The 23634-nt window shown below is 39.2% G+C and overlaps 1 protein-coding gene across 4 annotated transcripts; it reads right to left on the reverse strand.

The window, feature by feature from the left end:
- Positions 1-2635: 2635 nt before the first annotated feature.
- Positions 2636-21922, reverse strand: LOC128372431 (core histone macro-H2A.2). 4 transcript variants are annotated; one of them, XM_053332476.1, is made up of 9 exons: positions 21904-21922; positions 19819-19996; positions 18916-19022; positions 11248-11442; positions 9728-9832; positions 9544-9643; positions 9363-9452; positions 6354-6528; positions 2636-3170 (listed from the first exon to the last, which is right to left on the reverse strand). In XM_053332476.1, exons 2-9 carry the CDS (start codon positions 19988-19990, stop codon positions 3005-3007), a joined length of 1110 nt encoding a protein of 369 aa, XP_053188451.1. In that variant the 5' UTR covers positions 19991-19996; positions 21904-21922; the 3' UTR covers positions 2636-3004. The 4 variants fall into 4 exon arrangements, with proteins under 4 accessions (XP_053188451.1, XP_053188448.1, XP_053188450.1 ...); XM_053332473.1 differs by lacking the exon at positions 21904-21922 and adding an exon at positions 21742-21890; XM_053332475.1 differs by lacking the exon at positions 21904-21922 and adding an exon at positions 21742-21888 and having other exon boundaries at positions 19819-19991.
- Between the last annotated feature and the right edge of the window lie 1712 nt (positions 21923-23634).

Consider the following 23634-nt stretch of genomic DNA (forward strand, 5'->3'; position numbering starts at 1 on the left):
CTTTGGCATTACTGTCCATGTTATTGTCTACATGAATGTTAAAATCCCCTGTTGTGATAAAAAAGTTGTAGTCAGTGCAGATAACTGACAGCAGATCAGCAAACTCATCAATTAATTTTCCTGAGTATCTCGGAGGTCTATAAATGATTAAAAAAATAGAGAAAATCCAAACTACGATTACTTTTTTTAGGATTACTTAAGATTAATTATACATAAATATGCTGGCGTCTTAAATATGTGACAATTCAAATAGCTGGCTAATATGGTAAATTGGTGTATTTTCAGAGAAGCAGTTTTACAAACAGACCATATACCCACCCCTATGGAGCGCTCAAAAATGGCGAAGGAACGCACCCAAGACGGCATCCGTCATTTGATTGTTCCACACTCTAGCTGTCTCCTTATTATTAAGCGCAGAGAGGGACTTCCTTTAGTCTAAGCAGAGATCTTAATCTGAGAGGACATACTTGTTGTGAGTGTGTGCAGCACAGGACATATTTGAATGCAAGTGAAATATTTGTGTCCAAGAAGAAGAAATGTGAGCACAAGCATTTGATTTTTGAGTTCAAGCACACATTTTGAAAGAAAGCAGCAGACATCTCAGTGCAAGCACAAAATGTGAGCATGAGGAGAATAAATGTAAGCATGAGAAGGAGCTGTGTCACTGAAAAGGAATAAAATCATGCTCTCAAACTGCAAATCTACGCTCTTGGATAAAGATAAGATAATTCTTACATAACGACATGGCACATTTAACAATAATGACATTACCAGATGAAATGAGCAGACAGATGACACACATGTTGCAGCTTCAACCATCTCAGCCCACGATGCTAGGGTCACTATCGTAAATCTTATGACTGTCATAATGTGATGTCATCTTAACCCTTAAAGGGCATTTCACTCAAATCATACAAACACAAATAATACTAATACAATAACATAAAGTGACTGAAATTACAGCTAGGTTACATTGTGAACATACTGAGCACACTGGCTTCTCATTTATCTCTGTGAATAGATTATAAGAACCTCAAACATTTTTGGTTTGACTGGTGACTATATTACAAGAGATATTACATTAGGAGAGATGAATGAACACAATTAACGGACATAAATGGTTAGCGTAACTTAGATATTAACTTAAACTTCAAAGGCTAAAGGCTTTTAGGAGACCATCTACTGTATGTTAAAGTCACCAGTTAACACGGTCACCAGCTTAACCGAAACACCGGCAGTTCGTGCATGGACCCGCTCAGTTTGACAGTGTGGGGTCACGTAGACTGAACGAGAAGTAAGCGGGAGAATTAGGCCTGCTACTCTTATTAGGACAGTGCGCCCCCCTGTGGTAAAATAAAGAATAACTCAATTTTATTGAAGAATTGGAAATAATTTTTCTATAATTTTCATAAATTATCGTATCGTATCGTATATATTTAAAAAAGTTATCCATTGTATGTTTTGACACCCCTGCTTTAGGTGGATGTATGGAATATACTTCTGTGTGCAAGCAGCGTTGTAAAAGCAATGATGTTTTTATATAATTTCCTTACTGTTAAATCTTCTCTCTGTGATACCACATCTGGCCATTGCTGCATTGGGTTGGAGATCAAGAAGTACCTCTGATGGTGTTTTAAAGATCACAGACCAATAGGATGCCAGGGCTGGGCGGGACCTAAACATATAGTTGGCAGGAGTGTTTAGACAGCTGTTGCAGCTTCCATCTGTATTAAGGTTTTAGGTTGTTTTTATTTTAGCCAGTCTTGCTTTGGAATATTGAGTGTGATGTAAAACCTTGAATTGTCTATTGCTTAGTTTTGCACAGGAAGTACTCTCATTCACTCTGTAGAGCGCTGTTCCAAATGTCAAGTTGATGCTTTTGTTGAGGGATTACTTTTACACATTTACTTCATTATTTGACACTTTGGCCACATTTTAATATGAACATCTGACATCATAATATTATATAAACGACAGAAAATAAGGAAAATAGGATGAATGAAATGAAATAGTACTGCGTGTTTATCAATACCTGATACATCTCCTTCCTCTGTGTCATAGAGCTCCATTGTTGTCCAAAGACTTAAAAACATGAATGAGTCACAGTGTTGCACTTCATCACCATGAACACACACACACTGTAGTTTATTTTGACTCGATCACACACATACACACATCTTCCTGCTGGAAATACTCATTAGAGCACCAAATGTGGATTCCTCCGCCACTGAAAATAGTCCCCAACAAATCCACTATTTCCTCCAGTTTAAGTGACATATGATTAAAAGTACAGTGAGCAGCTGTTTTAGTAAATTACACAGCCTTCATTATGATGGATGTTTTCAGTTGGAACCAATGGGATTGGAGCGGAGAGCCACAGATAAGAGTGGAGAGTCAGGAAGTATAAGAGACAGACTAACATGCTATTTGAGTCTGAACGTGGGATTTGATGACAGTAAGAAAACATAAAATAACACCCATTATCCTTAAAGAGCTTCTCCTAACTTGGTCACTGTTACAGCTTCAGAATGATTTACCAGTATTTTATAGTGCGAGTACAAATGATGTCATCTCCAATCTAATCCTTCCTTTAAAAATATTGAGCTTGTCAGTGAGACAAAAGAAAAAAGCTCTCTGGTGTAAAACATCTGAGTTTTTATTTCAAAGCAGAATGAGAACCACAGTTTTTTTTTAGTAAACTAACTGTATCAGAAACTACAGAGGCCAGGAAAAAAACTGTTATATTTGTACATGGAATGTAAAAACATCAGTGAAACAAGGAACCATAATGGCAGACTGTACGGATTTAAATTATCTAATCGATAAAGAATGCAATCTCTTGAAGGGACAGTGTAACATAAATGTGAACAACACTCCACTCACAATTTTTTTTTTCCTCTGTTAAACCGACAGATTCCACATCAAACCCTCTACTGTCATCAACTATCTAAACCGTCGGCAACAAACAACAGTTAGAAAAAAACAGCCCTTCAAACAGGAATCCTCACTTGGCGTCCAGCTTGGCCATTTCCTGAAGGTATATTCCGATGCTCTCACTGTCAAACAGCACAAAGTAAATGTTTTTCAGAGAGGAGCTGGTGGACGACACAAAATGGTTGGAGATGGCCTTGAGGATGAGCTGGGCGGCCGTTTGCTTCGGGAATCCGTGACTGTGAAAGAGATTCAGGTTAGACATGGTAGACTAATCAGTGTTAGGGAGCAGCAGCCAATAAGAGATGTTTTCACACTGCTGGAAGCTTGTGTAGGTGAGCTGTGAAGTGTCACATGACTCATTACAGCTGTTAATGCTTTTTAAAGCTGATTTTACCACATGGGGAATATTATGTCAAAGTCACCAAAACACTGAAACAATGTGAATTATGATGGTGATAAAGTCTCTGAGGTTGTGAGCCAACAGATGTCACATAATCCTGTCTGTCATTTTATTCCAATTCATTCAGTCTGACACCAGCTTCATATTCTCCACCAAGTTCAAATCCATGATTAAAGCTGCAAGCCGCGTTGGGCGGGACCTCGCCCCCTTGCGCACATCGGGCCGTGGCAAAGCGGATAGGTTTCTGTCAGGGGCATTTAGATGCCTTCAGACCTGGGCTTTTATCAGACACTGCAATAAGTACAGATACAGAAGATACACATGACACAAACACACTCACACAAACACACACTCACACATGTACACACAAACACTCACACATATACTCTCTCTCTCTCTCTCTCTCTCTCTCTCTCTCTCTCTCTCTCTCTCTCTCTCTCTCTCTCTCTCTCTCTCTCTCTCTCTCTCTCTCTCTCTCTCTCTCTCTCTCTCTCTCTCTCTCTCTCTCTCTCAACATTTAGACTGTGTAACTGAAATGAACTGCCAACACTTTGAGTCAAACAGGAGAGGAACTTATGTCCAGTACCTGTAGATATGTTTCTGGGTAATGCTTTTGTAATTTTTGTAGCGCGTGATTTGTAGGTAAAAAAAATTTGAGTTTTGGTTTGATCTCTCTACGACATTCCTATCAGGTGTAGTGGCCGTTTTAGTGTTTCTAGGTGGCGCTAGAGAGTTCAACGTTGTTGTTTTTCCATTTTATCGAATTGTTCGCCAGACCTGATGTGCGTTCCAAATTTGGTGAGTTTTGGAGCAGGTTCAGGGGGTCAAATTAAGGCTCAAAGAGGCGGTAGAATAATAAACGACACAAAAACAATAGGGTCCTTGCCTCCTCGCCCTCTTGCCTTTCGGCTCGGTCCCTAAAAACTTATCATAAAAAGATCTAGTTTATATTTTGGTTGAGATGATGTGAAATATGATGCTCTGCTAGAAATATCAGCTTACATGTATTTTCATTTTCTATAAATTCATTTCAAGTATCATGTGTGATATGATGGGGAGAGCCGTCTCCTGTTACTTAATGACTCTTCTAACTATAAATGATAAGCTCATATTGCTGGCTGGTCTCACAGCTGATAAAACAAATGGTATCCTGTCGCTATATATCACACGATATCACACAGCTGGAACTGTCTACAGCATGATCAGTGTCACTGTGCTTAATCATGTAATACTGCTTGTTGGTCTAAACTACCAGAGAAAAGCAGTATTATTATGAATCTTGGAATAACTTGATTTGTTTTTGGTAATTCTTGTTGGGTTTTTTTTCTTCTTTTCTATTTCCTCCTTTATATTCTACCTGTTGTTTGATTTGTTTTATTCTCCAGTTAATATACTTATATCAATACATGTACACAGTAGACCATATGTACACCCTCTTGATCATTTTACATATATATACATATATGCTATGTATTTGGCTATTTCTGTAGATATCATCATAAATATATATAGATGGAGGAAATCAGCAAAGTTATCCAATCTCATTTTGTTAATATACTATTGGTTTATGATCAATCTATGTTGGCTTTGTGGTTTCTTGGCAGCAGGGGATTTAGGTTGGGAGTGTGCATGTGTGTGTTTTGTTTTGATCTGTCTTTTTATGTGGTCAGAGACTAGAGGGTAACTGGAGGTATGGGGGGGGGGGGGGGGTTGTTTCTTCCTATGTGCTGTATGCCTATAGATGACTGTATAAAGACTTTATAAAAGAAATGGACGTAACATCCGTGACGTCACCCATTGGTTTATGGACTGCTGCTCAGAAGCCAATAGTTTCGAATTTGGGCAGCGCTACCTTGAAAATTTCAGGTGCATGCTGGGAAAAATAAAGACACAGATTCTACTTATATGGGCATGAGGCGGAGCCATGGGCGGAGCGGGGAGGTTGCTATGGTTGCGAGGGCTGGATCTCGAGGACATTGTGCAATCAACCTGTCAATCAGGACGTAGCCACGCCCTAATGCATACCCTGCTTTATTGTCAAATATAAAATCAGGGAGGCCAAAATGTCCCAAATGAACATCATACTGCATTGAAGAAGGCTTTAAACTAGCGATTGAGACCATAAACACATTTTGAAAACATTTACTGAGGTTAGAAATCAAGTGAGAAGTTGGTGAATTCTCCATTGACTTGTATAGAGACGGAAGTCCTTTTGACACCAAAACGGTCGCCCCCTGGTGGCCTTTTGATAGAATGCAGCTCTAAGTTACTTCTGCGTTGGCCTCATTTCAGTGGACCGGAACTCCCCACCTGGTAATGATCTGTTTCCCCTCAGGTTTCAATGTTCATGTAACTGTGCTGCCTTCTATCTGTTAAACACACAGGTTAATGCTTCTCTGTTTCTACCTAAATGACATGAATGATTGTTATGGCTTCATTCTCAGCTGACAGAACAGTTAGAGGAGAAAGAGTGAGGAACTGATGCTGCTGCTGAACAGTGCTGAGTATCTGTTCTCTCTTAGACTGAATCACTGATGGATGTTCAGACTTATTTTGCTGCTGAAGTCTTAATGAATGATCATCTGCTCCTCACAGTGAATCATTCAGATCATCAGTTCATTAGATAAAACACTTGCCTGTGAGTAGATCTGATCTCTTAATAACTCCAAACTAGCTCCTTCACAGCGTGTCACTTTTTATTTTCTTTGTGTGAGATGATGATTAAATAATACATGTATTAAGTTGATTTTAAGGTGACAAACAATGTGTGTTAAAACTTAATCTGACAGTTCAGACTCATGCCAACTTAATTGAAACACATCTGGAGCCTTGACAGCTGTACAGATGTGAACTGGAAAAGAAGTCAGGAGGAACTCTACTGATGAAGCTGTACAGTAGCATCTAACTGATACGCACACACACACACACACACACACACACACACACACACACACACACACACACACACACACACACACACACACACACACACACACACACACACACAGAGAGTCCTCACCGTCCTGCAGGAAGTGACGGGAAAGCCACAGACTTGAGCTTCTTCTCCTCTGCTGCTGACAGACAGTTCTTCACCGTCTTTTCTAGCTGGTCCTCACACTTCTCTGAACCCCACTGAGGGACGTTACAGTGGATAATGAAGCGGGCCGCCATCCCATTGGCCTGGCTCACTGCCACTGCGCACACACACACACACACACACACACACACACACAGAGTCTTAAGTCATTACACAGCAGAGGAAGCACCTGTGTGGACACATTAGGTCTGTGATGGGAGCAGTGGTTCCCAGTGTCTGCTTGTATCTATGGTGACCAGTTAAAACAGAGATTTATGACACACTCATTCACACACAGGTAGATGGACTATAAATACAAAATACTTTATGTTTCCTTTTAAATCACAGCTGTCTCAGGCCATGTCAGTCTATTCATTCTGGTATTACTGCAACAGAGTTGGAAAATGCACTAAAATAATTTTTGTTTTGGCGATTTTATTGATCATTTATTTATTTTGTTGAATATATGTGAATTTTGTCTCAATTAGTTGTTTTATTTTATTCTTATTTTTATTTGTGTTTCCTGAGGAAACTACCTTTTTGGCTGTCACCTCTTTCTGTACCTCCTGGATTTCCGTAGGCCATCGCGTCAGCTCCTCACAGTGCTGTGTTGCATTGATGAGGGTAAGTTGTGTTAGGAAATGCTGCTGTGATTTTTAACTGTTTTCTTTGAAAAACGATCTATTTATATTTTGGTGCATATTATATAATGTAAATACCACTAACATTACGTAGCTGTTTTATGTTGTTTTAACCATTATTATACGTTTTATGGATGCTTTTGTTTTCACGCCTTTTGTACTACAGCAGGCTGCTGCGTAATGTAAACCAGACAGCGCTGCAGAGCCTTTAGCACACATTTTCTCATTGTTATTTTACTTATTCAGGAGCAGAAAGTACAGAAAGAGTCCAGAAGACTGGTTTATGTGTGTTTATGTCTTCCTTTGTTAAATGTAATTATTTTCGCTGTTTACCCCACATATGCAGTGTTTTGTTTTGTCCACTAGGTGTCAATGTTCCCATATTGGTTATTATGGTTTGAGAGGAAACTAAGTGTTTCCTGTCTGCTTTAATAGATTTTATTTAGTAAAGTGTAAGAGTGCATTTCTGTGCATTCTAAAAGAAAATCAATGAAATCACACAGTGCTGTGTTGCATTGATGAGGGAGCAGAAAGTACAGAAAGAGTCCAGACGACTGATACATGTGTGTTTATGTCTTCTGCAGGAGCAAATAAATGCAGGAAAACAACCCCTGACTCATCATTATCCTCACCTGATCCAAACCTGTTACATTACTATTCATTTTGTTCTTTTTTGTTCTGTAGTGTTTTTTGAGATGTGCTTTTAAGGGAAAAATAATTTAGTGTTTTATGTATGTAAGTGCATCAGAAATGACAAATAAAGGAAATCTTGAATCTATTAAATCGTTTTAGATGAATATTTTCAGAGGCCTGAAGAGAAAATACAAAATGATTTTGTGGAGCAGATATTTGTGTTTCTGTTTTTTGTCTTCCTTTCTATTCTGTCCATCATCTCATAACTCTTATTTTCTCTTGTGATCCTTAAAGGAGGCTTCTAGGACCAGTGTGTAAAATTTAGTGGTAACCAGTTGAATACCCCAAACATGTAAGAGAACCTCTGGCTGTGATAAAAGACCCTCGGTAGAGTCAGTGTTTGATTTATCCATTCTAGGCTACTGTAGAAACATGGTGGTGCAACATGACCCACTCCCTCTGTAGATATAAAGGCTCATTCTAAGATAAAGAAAACACAATGGTTGTAATTTTTCAGCTGATTACACACTGATTAAAACACATTTATGAATATTATATTCCATTTCTGCCAAATCCGTTTTAGTGGCGGCTAGTAAATTCTACACACTGCACCTTCAAGTACTATTTGAGGTACTTAAACTTTACTTGAGTATTTTCATGTGAAGCTACTTTCATGCTAGAAGTTGTCATATTCTTGTCTGTCTTGTTTAAACTCTGAATCATATACAGACAGTTTGTTATTCTCCTGGGAGAACTTATAACATCTTCATCTGAATGACTGATGAATGACTAAAATAAAAATGAGTTTAAAAAAAAACCCTAACAATTTTTATGTAAAGCAGCTGATGAGCGTGTTCACGCTCATCATGTGGTCAAAGCTGACTGATCTAAACTCTCTCTGGGAGCGTCAGGTTCTCCAGAAAGCAGTAAGTATCATTAACAGCGAGCACGCTCTATCCAAAGAATTTACACTAATGACGTCAGGGCAGCGTTACTTACCCCCACATAGAAAGACAAACCGCTACTCCAGTTCATTCATTCCCTCTGCCATTAAGCTGCTATGCCTGGCATAGTCTCTTGCACTAACCCTTAGGGGTTTATTCAGTTGTTCTTTGCAGCTGTATTAGTATAATATTGTGTAGTATTGTATTTTATTTCCCCGCTGGTCATTTATCGCCTCCTCTGATGTTGTTGTGTAGGAACGAATGTTGTTGATTACTGTTTGTTCATGTGAGGTTGGGCTTGTAGAAACTGAATTGCCCCTCAGGGATAAATAAAGCTGAATCTGAAAGACGTATCATCTAACAATTCATTCTTTCTGTTACAGTCTGTAAGAACAAAGTGTTGACGGCTGTTTATTTAAAATATTCTATATTTTTTCAGGCCTCATAACATGCTAAAAAGTGAATTTGTTCTTTTTCTGTCTGCTAATGTCATACATATTGACACTGTAGCATGTAGTTTGGTGGTTAACATTGGATTTGTTACTAATAAAGTTTAAAAAGTGACCATACTCTAATCTGTCAGTGAGTCATGTAGATGGAGAGCAGGAGTCACTGTTAAACTGCCTGCAGACACAGTGCAGGGATTGGTGAGCATGTGTTTCCAGTGGAGCATCAGTTGCCATGGAGCTCCATTAAAACATTGATGTCAAACAGTAGTAGATCTCAGTGTGTACCTGATGCCACCTCCAGAGGTCCCTGTGCTTTCCGCAGCTCTTTGACTCCATCCAGGAACTCTCGGCCTCCAGCTTTCTCCAGAGCGTTTCCTGCAGGCACAGCACAGCAGCAGCAGGTGAGCATAGCAAAGCTGAACGGTTGTTTAAGTAACATGCTAACATGTTAACACGTGCTCCTCACCTACACCGTCTTTGAGGTCCATCTCTGCATTCGTCGGGTTAATGATCCCCTCCACCTTGATCGTTCCAATTTTGCTGATTTCGCTCTCTGTTAGTGAAAGCTGTGGATTCATCAGCACCATGTGAGACTACACTCATGTCACATGATACATATGAACCAATCAGCAGCTGGCCTTCAGTCTTACCTTCTGACCCAGGAACAGGCTCTTTGCTGACAGGATGGTGAATCCATCTCCAGGACCGTCTTCCACTGTGGAGTTCGGTACAGACTCTTTGTCGTTGTCTGTGTTCTTCACCACATGGAGGGAAAAACAAACAATTAAACTCCTTTTACATCATCACAGGATTAAATCAATAAAAAGAAAATATGAACCCTGACTTGAAATCATGTTATCAAAGTTTAAAACTGTTGGCATCTGTAATGAAACTTCATATTCACACTAATTAAGCATTTTCCAGTGAAAGCCACGATGAAGAGGAGTCAGGGTCTCTGCACATTTTTTTAAGTTTTACATTTTTAACTTTTTTAATTTAATGACTTTTAAGACCTTTTAAAAAAAAAAGAGAAAGTTTTTCAGGTTTGTATTCAACACAGAAAAGTGTCACATGTGACATATTATAATACAATAATACAAAAGCAGGAATTTACTATTGTAGTGAGTTGAAATCATGATCATTTCAACTCATTTATATAGGACTGTAACTAATGATTAGTTATAATATTTTTTACTTTAATAAGCTGATTGGTTGGTTTATGTAAAATAATCAGAAAATAATGATAATAATGATAATGATAAATAACATAAACAAATGTAATGCCTTAACTCCTACAATTCCAGATATTTTAACACATTTTAAGATCTTGAAAATCAAAAACTACATTTAAGACTTTTTAAGGATCCACAGTGACTCTGTGAATATAACAGAATAGATATTTAAAAAGTTAGAACTACTAGAACGATGGAATAAACTGTATTCATCTTAGATATGAATGTTTTTCCAATGGTCATGTTCATTGTGATGTTTCTCATTGAGAGTTTAAAGTAGATCATAATATGGAGGAAGTTATGATTTGATACATTGGGACACAATGAACCAGCACTTCAAGTAAATACATCAGCACTACTTGTCTTTTAATGGACCGATACATAAGCTATCCTTCATTGCACAAATCAACTCATCAGCAGTTTACCTTCAAAGCTGGTCTCTTTTAAATCATTTTGTTTTAAAGGTGTTAAATATGTCTTTAGTTTTGCCTGTTTTAAATGTGTATATCCTGATCTGTCAACAACAGCATTTCACTTCTATGTATGCTGATTGTTATTCAGATAACAGACACATCAGCCTCATGTTTCTATGACTAGTACGATCATGTCTTCAGGAAACACTGTTTCAACCTGTTTTCCTGTCTTCACATGAAGATTAGCGATCAGAATTGTGTGTGTGTTTGCGTCTTTGGGACAGTTGTACACATGAGCAGTGAGAGCAGCAGCTGTGTGAGGAACAGTGTGACACTTCTACACACTCACACTATCACTGTGTAAAGTCTGTATGATTGTAGGATTGTTGATATTGGAACCTTTACAAGAATAGTTGGAACGCAGTTTTTCAGATTGCATCATCGACACTGTTAAGACTGTGAGACAGATGTGTAGTGATGTCTTAATAACCACCAACATCTGCTCACTGCATCCAGCTAACCAACCTTTGGTTTGCGGCCTCGTTTGCCTTTGACCTTTTTCAGGGATTTGACGACTTTCTTGCTCTTGCGTTCTTCTTGTTTCTCGGGGACGGATGCCTGGCTGTCCACTTTCACCCTGCCCCCCCTCTTCTTGGAGAGAAGCTCCGGGTGGATCCGAGGCAGAACCCCCCCGTTTGATATGGTCACACCCCTCAGAAGCTAACACAGGAGACATTTCAGAAACAGAGCTCGTTACACATTGTACCAATAACACATAAACTCTGATAAAGTACGTCATTCTCTTTAACACACTCGGATGTGGCGTGCGTCTGTGTGTGTGGCAGCTGCCGTCGTTCCCAGCTGAGGTTAACCTCAGTGTCAGTACTTCGCACCCTCTGAAATATTAGCTGCAACACACACCACCTGCTGTCAGCTGACACCTTCAGTATCAGCACACACACGTCTCACACTCCAGAGGAAGGACTCCACTAAAATGTCACATCATCATCATCATGACGGGACAGTAACTAATGGAACAGCATTTCTGTTACTCTCACAATCCAAACTGCATTTATTACAGCTGCACCTTTGAAAAAGATGACATGAGATATCTCTATAAACTCTATAAACTCTCTCATCTCTATAAAGTCTATAAACTGGATGGATGACAGCTTCACTTAAAGCTCCTCTGAGAATGTGAACAAAGTGTAATGACTAGATGAGGTTAAAGGTGCAAGTGGGGGAGGTGGGGACCTGATCCACTGGCAGACCCACACAGAACAGAGATCTGTCTTTGAATGTTGAGGGCTTCATTACTCAGACATCATGCTGTCAGAGGTGTGGCGGTGAAGAATTTTGGGCCTGTCAGTGAGTCCAGCTATTTCTCTTGAATTGGATTCTTCATCTTCAGCTGTCACTTCCTGTGAGGACCAGGCTTATTATAGTTAACGAAAACTAAGACTAAAACTAAAACTAGCAATGAAAAAATAATTTAGTTAACTGAAATTAAAATAAAAACGACAATAAAAAAAAAAGAAAACTAAATAAAAACTACAATGAACAATGTAAAACTAACTAAAACTTAACTGAATTGCAGATAAATTCAGCTTTGTTTTCTCCCTCGATTACTTCCTGTCCTGCAGCAGCCGTGCTTAAAGAATGAAATTAAAAAGGACTTGATGATAAACCATATTTGGTGTCACACATTCAGTGGCGCAAAAAGTGGGTATGCACTATATGCGGCGCATAGGGGCGCCACAATGGAGGGGGCGCCAAAGCGATGGGGGTAAAATTATATCGAGTCTGCATTTTCTGTATTTAACAGCGTTTGTGCATGTATAGTAAATGATATGATCAATAACAGAGGCACGTCACTGATTAGGCGCCCCTCCGCCTCCCTCCCCTGCCCCTCCGATAATCGCCTCCCCTCCGGGGAGAGAGGTGAAAGCACCGGAGCGCCTCCACACTATAGGCGCGCGCCCCCTCGAGCACGCGCTAGAGCAGGAGTGTTTTCATTTGATGACAGGGACCTAATGACATGGAGAGACAGAAAATAAAGCTCTCGGGGGCACAAAACAGAAAACGGAAAACTGAAGAGGGAGAAAGAGAAAGATTTTGCAGGGATGAAAAAAAGCTTTTCAAAGTGGTTGAAAGACAGTAGGTAAGTTATGTCAGTGTATCAAGAGGAGACTTGTAAACATTCAGGTTAGCTAAAGCTACTACTAGTAAAACAACAGGTTACTGTTGTCTGATCAGTATTTACTAGCCTATAGAACAGACCATGACAAGAAAAATAAAGGAACTGGTTTGTGGTTATTTTGTTGTTCAGACAGTTATCTTTTTTTTTTTGACTAGATGGTGAATCATAAAACAGATAAATTATAGAACTTGGGATACACTTGAGTTTAATGTCTTCACTCAGATATAACACTACAGTGCTGTTGTGATGTATCTGATAAGTCAGATCAGATGCAGCGTCCAATCAGTAACTGATATCCAATAAGGATATCATTTACAATTAAAATTTCATATTTTTATATGTGGTTTGACTGCTTGCTGTATTTTTGAAACCTCCTTAACACAAAGTTCATGTCATTCAGGTGTGAGGATGGAGAGAAAGAATCAGGACACACATCTGAGCTTGCGATGCTCACTAGGGGCACTATCGTAAATCTCATGACTGTCTTAAAACTGTCATAATGTGATGTCGTCTTAACCCTTAAAGGGGCATTTCACTCAAATCATACAAATAATACAAACACAAATAATACTAATACAGTAACATAAAGTGACTGAAATTACAGCTGGGTTACATAACCATTAAAAAAAATTCAGGCGGGGGTGCTGTGCTGGGGGGGCGCCTGCAATGTATCTGCATACCCCTCAGAAAGTAGGTAGTTGCGCCCCTGCACACATTCTTTCATCCTTTTCAGCTTCTACAGGTCGAGGCTTTCTCTTAATACCTGAAACACTAAAAACTAAGACTAAAACTAAATAAAAACTAAACTGAAACTAATCAATTCCTCAAAATAAAAACTAAACTAAAACTACTTAATCACTTGTTAAACTAACTAAAACTAAACTGAAATAAAAAAGCAAACTGAAAAACTAAATAAAAATAAAAACTAAAGAATATTTCAAAAGTATAATAACCTTGGTGAGGACGTGCCACTGTAACCAAACACACATCTCATTTCAAATAATCACTTTCTTTATATTCATTGGACGAGCAGAAACACAAGTCTAATTAAAGCTGCAAGCAGTGTTGGGCGGGACCTCGCCCCCTTGCGCACATTGGGCCGTGGCGAAGCGGAAAGGTTTCCGATAGGGGCATTTAGATGTCTTCAGACCTGGGCTTTTATCGGACACTGTAATAAGCAGATCACTCACACACACACAAACACAAACTCACACATATAGACACACACTAACACATACACACACTCTCCCTCTCTCTCTCTCTCCCTCTCTCTCTCTCTGTAGACATTTAGACTGAGTAACTGAAATTAACTGCCAACACTTTGATGAGTCAAACAGAAGAGGAACTTATTTCCAGTGAAACCTGTAGATATGTTCGTAGGTCATGCTCTTGTAATTCGTGTTTGATCTAGACTTTGACAGCATTGTCAGTGAAGTAGTTGACAGACTGCACAGATATCTAAAAACATAATAATACAGTCAATAAACTAGAACTACAAACCTTTTCCTCATCAGGTATCATGAGTCATTACAAGTTTTCTCCACTGGGTGGCACACTAAGACCAGATGAAATGAATCAGGATGACTGCAGAGCACAAATGAGCCAGCTGCACACACACACACAGTCGTTGCCATGGTAGTTAACAACTGTGCAGCATGAGGACAGAGGACATGCACAGACAGTATGGAAATTTGAATGGGAGAGGAACAAGGTGCACATGTGGGTCCGCAGATCAAGAAGTTTAAAACATAGCCAGACCAAATTACACACATCTATAGATGAGACTGATGGCTACATTTTGACGTTTGAATGGAATCTGTAGCTGAAAGTATGCAGGAATAATGTATATATTTGGAAACGCCTGAAAAGCCTGGCGCTAGAGAGTTCAACGTTGTTTTTTTTTTAAAGATTTATTCGGCATAGACGCCTTTATTCAACAGTAGACAGACAGGAAACATGGGAGAGAGAGGGGGTGTGACATGCAGCAAAGGACCTCCGGCCGGGATTCGAACCGGGGTCGGCTGCGTATATGGCATGCGCTCTAACCACTCGACCACCTGCGCGCCGTTGTTTTTCCATTTTATTGAATTTTTCGCCAGACCTGATACGCGTTCCAAATTTGGTGAGTTTTGGAGCAGGTTTAGGGGGTCAAATTAAGGCTCAAAGAGGCGGTAGAATAATAAACGACACAAAAACAATAGGGTCCTTGCCTCCAGGCAAGGGCAGGACTCCTCGCTAGGGTTGCAAAGAGGTGGAAAGTTTCTGGTAAATTTCCGGAAAGTTTCTGGTAAATTTTGGAAATATTCCAAATTGGAAACTTTCCATGGGAATTATGGGAATTATGGGAATTTATGGGAATTAAATGGGAATTTATGGCAACTGAGGGTAATTTAGTGGAAAGGTATCATCATTTGATTGATTAATTGGATAAAAAAGTCCACCCCTTCATTAAAAAACATTATTTTAAATTGACGATAAAAAAAGGTGCACAATGTCGCTTGATGTCCCTGAGCTGTTGAAGTTATATTAAATTATACAATTATTTATAATTTAATATTAAAAAAGCAACTAAATGTTATTATTCTTAATGGTTTCACACACAACTCTGAAAAAATACAACAATGTGTCTGTGAAGCTACACAACCCTGACGGGGGATGTGTCTAATGTATCCTGGTGGAGATACAACTCATAAAATCCAAAATATACAAGATGTTTTTAAAACTACCGTAAATTCCGGACTATAAGCCGCTACTTGTTTCCCACACTTTGAACACTGCGGCTTCTACTACGGTGCGGCTAATGCATGTTTATTTTTTTTTCGTGCCGCCCAAAACATTTTGTCTTGTAACAGTAGACCAATAAAATTGATGAGTAGTTCACAGAGGTCCAATGAAATTGTGTGATAAATCAAGCGCACTTTATTATTGTAAATCAGTCATTTGTACTCACTCTCATCAACATGGAAAATACTCGAAGAACAGCATATGATGCGGCTGTGCGAAAAATAGCATTTGCAATATGTATTTGTTTATGTTACCATGCGGACTAAATTAAAAGTTAAAAAATCCTCACGTGTAATATCTTTCTGTGTAAATATCTCATATTATAAACGTGTTTGTGGTTCTCTGTTCAGATATAAAAGTGAAAAGAGTAGATGTTGCTCTTTACCTTTCTGCTTGACACTGGCAGATGTTGACAGTGAGACACTTCTGATGAAGGCGAGAGACATCGCCGAAACTGTCAAGCAGAAAAGGTAAAGAGCAACATCTACTCTTTTCACTTTCATGTCTGAACAGAGAACCAAAAACACGTTTACAGTAGTAAGAAGACATGATGGAGAGGAGAGAGAACGGGAGAGTTCGCTCAGTAAGTTTTTCCAATACAAGATGTACAATGACAGGTAGATTACTCCAGTAAAAGTAAGACTTTGTTTAATGACTTAGAAGTCGCCAAATTACTTACTTTAATGAATTTCGTTAGTTTATATAATGCAGATTTGTAAAATATTACTATTACATTTTATGAGGGTCACAGTCACAGACAATAAACTTACCATTTGATAATTGTGGTAACAGCGGTGCAGCAGATGTAATGAAGTCCACGCAGCACACTGGATGTAAACTAATATTAAGCCTATAGTCTATTCATTATAATGTCCATGGACATAAATTGAGTTATTTTGCCTTAATAATGACAAAATAATACACAATAAATGGTCGGATTGGGAACCCATATGCATAATGTCTCCATGTTGCATTGAGGTTGTGTGCAATCGGCTGTCAGGCATCGCTGATCGGACCAACCCTAGCTAATATCTCATATTACAACGTGGGACACCTGCGGCTTAAAATCCGGTGCGGCTTGTACAAGTACAAAATTGATTTTCTTTCTAAAATTAGAGCATGCGGCTTTTAATCAGGTGCGCTCTGTAGTCCGGAATTTACGGTATTAGTTATTGTTATTTACTTAGGTGCAAATGATATAACTAGTAACATCAAAGTTCCACTCCTGTCTGTTAAAGTGATATTTACTGTATAAATTGTGGTTTATTTGGTTTTGACCAGTTTTATTTTTTCCACCATAAGGCTAATATAGCACTTACACATAAAAATATCCCTAAATATATTACCATATAATGTCATCAAAACCACAGGCTCAAAAGTCTGGCTTCAAGTTGTGTGCTCTGGGCTCAAAAGTGTGGTCTAGGATTGTAGAAATCATCTGTGCATGTGATGGAGGAATGCACAGTGCATGTAGGGGGCGTGGCCTCAGTATGCACAGTACATGTAGGGGGCGTGGCCTCAGTATGCACAGTACATATAGGGGGCGTGGCCTCAGTATGCACAGTACATGTAGGGGGCGTGGCCTCAGTATACACAGTGCATGTAGGGGGCGTGGTCTCAGTATGCACAGTGCATGTAGGGGGCGTGGTCCCAGTATGCACAGTGCATGTAGGGGGCGTGGTCTCAGTATGCGCAGTGCATGTAGGGGGCGTGGCCTCAGTAGCCCTGCAGTAAACAGTGTGCTATGTGAGCATGTGATAGCAAAGATATTCAACTGTACTGCATAATATCTGGTTGTTTTAGTCAGGATTATGCTAAAATATTATTTTACACAACTATATTTAAGTTCCCTAATAAGAACATACCTTCAGTTTAGTAAATTCCCAGTTTATTCCCGTTAATTCCCATTAATTCCCGTTAATTCCCATGGAAAGTTTCCAAGTTTGAAAATTCCCGTAATTTTGCAACCCTAGTCCTCGCCCTCTTGCCTTTCGGCTCAGTCCCTAATAAATGCTAATATTGCTCTGTGTGTGCGTGTGTGTGTGCTGGATGTGTAAATTAGGCGTGTTCTGGTATCTGGTTCCCGCTCTGCTAAACAGCTGAATTCATTAATGGAACCACTTTGCTGCTTTTCAGCCTCATCTGTTGATTAGAGGAACAGTGTGAAAAACAACAACAACGCTTGTGACAAAGACTTATAATGGACATTAATATATTACACCTTAACAATAAGCTTAACTGTATATAATGCTGCACACTAACTTTATATTTACTGATCATGAACACAATGTCAGTAAAGTCAGTCGCTGATGTGTCTTTGGGCAAGATACCCAATCCAAAATTGTTCCTGATGAGCTAGGCCAATTGTGTGTTAATGTGACTAGAACAGTGCATATACATAAGTACAGTCCATTTACCACTTATGATTTGTCAGGACGCATGCAATGCATTCTGGTTGTTGTAGGATTCTCCCGTAAGAGCAATGAGGAGAATCTAAAGCCTTTTTTCAATCATTTCTAATCATAGGGCAACAATTTCAAAAATAATGGCATGTTTAGACTACATATGTGACCTATTTTTAAAAAATCATTAAATGATGTATGATATTTATCACAGTGATGAAATTCCCTTTAAGCTCTGCTGCTGTAGTTCAATATGTTAATTCTCTAACAGCTAAAATACTATTCAAAAATGTATACAGGACTGTTTTTACATGAAATTATTGGTGGTAATTTGAACTGTTTAAAAATGTTGTAAATTGTATGTGTTGAAACTCAGATAATACAAATCTGTTACATAAACAGTTACACTGCTAGTTTTCACTATCACTTCATTGAGAAGTCCTGATGAGTTTCCACTTAGTTTCTCCTCACTGTGTTCTGAAGTGACCCTGAATTCAAGAGGATCCTGTTTACTGTAAAAACGGTATTCTTGGAGTGCTCTCGTAGCTGAGTGGTTACAGCACATCAGCACATGCTATATACCCAATGTCCCTGTTTCCAGTCCAGCAAGGGACCTTGTTGAATGTCATCTCCTTTCTCTGTCCCTTTGTTTCCTCTCTGTTTTCAACAACATCTAGATGCACGAGGACTCAGGTGAGCACTGATGTATGTTCCTGTTTAAAAGACATCTGGATCACAAAAGGAACGTAACCCACTGTAAATATCCTCACACACACACTCATCAGTAGATCAGTGTGTTGTGCTTACCTGGTTGAGCTCCTCATCATTGGCCACAGCCAGCTTGATGTGCCTGGGAGTTATTCTGCCTTTCTTGTTGTCTCGCGCTGCGTTTCCTGCCAACTCCAAGATCTCAGCTTAGAAGACAGAAAAACAGCAGAGAGCCATCAGTTGTTCTGTTCAAACATATTTACTTTACACTGTGTGACTCAGAAACACAAGTACAGCAGTCAGGAAGATTACACTGAAATCTCTTTACATGTGGACTGTTGCTGCAGTGATGTGTATACACACACACACACACACACACACACACACACACACACACACACAGACATGTTAAACAAAAAGAAATGTGTTTTGCTGTTGCCTTCTGTTCAGCAGGCTGTTTGTCATTATGAATGTATTATTTATGATCACAGTGATTTGTAGATGTAATTAAGGAGGATAACTGGACTCAACTTTACTATTTTGTCATTTGTATACGTGTTTTTTCACATGTTAAGCTTTACATGTATAAAATTATTATTAAACATAGTATACATATGTACATAATCATAAGAAGTGATATAAAACACAACAGAATTCAGGATTATTACACCAGTACATTGAATATAAACACATAAAAATTAAAAGTAGGAACAAATATATGACAATAAGTCAAATTATATAATATGAAAATTGTTCATTTAATGGCTGTTAATAAACAATTTTAAATCATATACAGTAAATAATTGATATTCAACACATATGCAGATGGACAGGAGGTGTGTGTGTTTGTGTGCACATGTTAACAACTGCACACAACTACACACGTGCAGCAACATGTTATCACAGACAACAAAGCTGTAGTGGACACAGGTCATGATAAAACCAATCACCCCCCCCACACACACACACACACACACACACACACACACGCCCCTTACTTACCTGCCAAGTACTCGATGACTGCTGCCATGTAGACAGGTGCACCCATGCCGATGCGGTATTTGTGCGTGCCGGTGCGCAGGTACCTCATCATCCTCCCCACGGGGAAGATGACACCAGCCCGGGCTGAACGGGACAGCTTGGTGGCCTTCTTCTTTCCCCCTCTGGCTGACATCCTGTTCTGGAAACAGAGTACAGCATGTCATTAAGACTGTTGTGGAGGTTAATCCAGAGGAGCCAGGATATTGTTTCTGTAAGAAGATGTACATACCTCAAAACCTATTGGTTGTTATTTTAACATAATTTGAGTTAAACTGATCTAATGATATTTTGACACTTGCCAATGAAATGAAACAATGGTGGAGATGACTGTAGCACTTACAATGAGTCATTGTAAGTGCTACAGTTAATGAAATACTTTCCCCATAAATCTGTGTGATCGCATTAGATAATTAACATAATTCAAGTGTATACAAAATGTCTTAACACATTCGCACAGTTCAACTAGGTATGTATACATTATATAGCAGCGTCATAGACAGGATTTATGAAACACTGAGATCATGAGTCAAAGTTCTGAATGTTGTGATGACACTAAAGAGAAAGTGTGAAATGTTTTGTTTGGATTAGTCATAAATGATTTATTCAATTATGTTTGTTGTCAATTGTGTTCCTGATACAAACATGTAACAACTTATCTTCAGCAGCAGCAGCAGCAATCCAACTCTGCTGAGGAAACAATTACTTCCTACGATATTTTTCTTTTATTGGTTTGTCAAATGTCAAAATTTTAATTATGAAGTTTGTAACTGGAATGAACCAATTCAATCCGTTCACTATTATCTATACAATGTAAACACAGAGAAAACAGTGAAGCCATGATCTCAGTGTCAGTGGTTTTTTTTTAACACTATATGTTTTTTGAATGTGTTTCATATATCAGAGCAGTATGGTGAGCACATACTTAAAAATGAATGAGGAACAACCTGAGAAGCTGTTTTCATGTGAAACTCTCACTGAATCGTTAATAATACCCACTCACTTACACGTTGACCGCTTAACATCAAATAGCCACGAAAAAAGAATTGACATATTTGAATATTAAAGTTCTAGTGGGGAAAAAAACCTGTCACGTCCACTATTTGTATCTAGGCAGCCATAATGAAGCCCAGTCATTATTTTCCTTGTAAGCTATATAATAACCGGGGACGTAACGGAGGAAAGGTTACCGCTTCCCCCCTCTCGAGGTTTCCATGTAAACAAGTCCCAGCAGCGAGCGCTCTGTTCGGCTGCGGCCTGTGAGCAGCGCCGCTGGAGCTCAAACACTCATTTCCATACATATGCACTAACTAACACGAAGCTCACCGCTGGCGTTAAAAAGGTGGAGGGATATGTCGTGACCGTGCCATGTTCGGCGGACTGACCGAGTGGAAAAAGACGGGAATGTGACCGGGAGCATGTAGGCAAACATTACAGTAATTACACTGAGCCTGACTGTACAGAGAAGCAACACCTCTCTTCGACGTAGCTACGCAGACGTTGAACAAGGCTTTTCCTGTTATTTTAAAACAGACAAGCCGGTTACGGCGACGTTAGTTTACACGGAGGAGTGGAATTATTTAATAGCGCGAATTCAGCGGAGGACAAACATGTTCGTTTAAGCTAGCTGCATTTAGCCGACACACAGAATTAACCACTACACCTTCCGCCAACCACTTTTGCGTGTAATTGTCCAATAGAGACATTAACCGCAACGAGACATTTCTTTAAACGAGCCCCCCTCCCTCCCGCTTCCTTTTCTAATGTAGCCTCCAATCCTCTGCATGTGTGTAATCGCATCAGACATGGAAAGTAGAGCGTCTCGGTCAATCCGGATATGCGCCGAGGCATGAAAAATGAAAAAAAAAACAGCCTCCAAGTTTCTACCTGTTTTGTCCTCCTCTCACGCGAATCGGCGCGGGCCCGAGATGCTCCTGCACGGGGCGACTGACCGTCCCACCCCCCTCCTCCCTCCCCAGGTGAAAAGACGGCGCGTTTTGTTTTGGTTGTGTTTATTTGCTGTCCTTGTGCGTAATCTTGTTTCCCAACCTGAGAAAAAAACCCCTCACACAGCAAGCAGGAACAGCGTAGTCTGGTCGGAGGCTGGCTCTGTGCTACTGATGCTGCAAAGGGGAAAAATTCAGTGAAAACGCCCCCTTAACATGGCTTCAATGGGAAAAATGTTGGTTGAAAGGAACGCGATGTGCTTAGAGATAAAGATAGTATTTGTGTTTGAAGGCGGAGGAGATATAACTATATATAAATACATTATCCTAGAAGGTCCATTAGATCCATATTTGTACCCTAAAATGGCTCAATATAAGGCCTTGGAGCCTGGCTCTATTTTGACTTCACATTTCCCAGCCCCTGCTTCTTCACAGTGATTTACAGTGAGTGTGGACTGAGCTGACCCACAGCCTGGCCAGCGTGATTCCAGGTCTAACAGGTAGTGTAACTGTGCATAAAATAGCTCTCCTCCTCCCTTTAACATGCACATTGGGAGAAGTGAATGAGGAAGATGATCCTGCCAGCCTGTTTGATGCATCAGAGGGAAAATCACAAGGGACTAGAGTCACAGCAACCAATCACATCCTCCTGACAACATCTTTGATGTGTCAAAGCCAATACCTGCATGAAGGATGACAACCACACTGAGGATATGACTCTTTAAATTGGATTGGTTATCTTGATTTGACTTTAAAAAAAAAAATACAAATCACATCTGCTGTACGTCAATGTTTGCCATTTAAAAAGGAATGTCATTCTGCTTTTTATTTAATTCTTATATTATTCACCAATAAGTATTTCAGTATGGCATGAAAATCAGCTTGCAGCAGTTCTGAAATAGAAATCGGTTGAGATAAATCATATTACAGTGAACTCTCGTCTGTTTTTATTTTCAGCTATACTATTATTCAGTTGTTTGCCTTGCAGGACTGTCAGATCAGTCTGGATTTACTGTTGCATTACTACACAAGCAGTAAGTCCAACTCTGACAATAAAAGCAGATATGATGTGATGCATTATCTAACTAAACCAGATGATTTTCATTTGGTTCTGAAATGCATGAAAACTTGTGTGGAGAGTTGGTCACTTGAGATTTTGAATTTGAATTGTCCACTGTCTCCGTGTTTAAAATAGTTAAACACAGACTGTGACTATCCCCACAATCATCAGTACTGGATCATGAAATGTACATTAAAAGAAAAACCTGAATAAAAACAGTGGAGAAACATATTAAATGCAGGGTCTTCAGTGCAGAAGGTGGAATGGTTTGGTGAGAATGAAAATTATGTTAATTAAATAGAATACAGTCACCAGTTGAACATCTATAGAAGATTTTGGGCTGATGACAATGGGTAAGACAATGCCCTCCACCACCATCTCCATAAAACCAAATGATAAAACTGGGAAAAAAAAGGTCCATCTTCAAATGTATTTAGTCATGTTTGATTGTCTCTGATGCTCTATGTTCTTTTGCTATGCTTGTTTTTCATTCTTTATCTGCTATACACAGATATCTCTTGCAAAAGAGACCTTGATCTCAATAAGATTAAATAAAGGTTGTATAAATGAGGGAATAATTTGCAAAAGAACAGAGTTCATCCCTCCAATGAAGACTTGGCACAGAGCACTGAAGCTGTTCTAGAGGCTTGTGGTGGCCTCACTCCATAATACACTAATTGTTTTTCCTTTCATTTGTCATCTATCTGTATATATCAGCTGTTATATTTATTATGTCAAACCGTCATAAGCACAGAGTAGGTCTGTACAACATAC

This window comes from Scomber japonicus, chromosome 14, assembly GCF_027409825.1.
Source record: "Scomber japonicus isolate fScoJap1 chromosome 14, fScoJap1.pri, whole genome shotgun sequence".
In the NCBI taxonomy this organism is placed as follows: domain Eukaryota; kingdom Metazoa; phylum Chordata; class Actinopteri; order Scombriformes; family Scombridae; genus Scomber; species Scomber japonicus.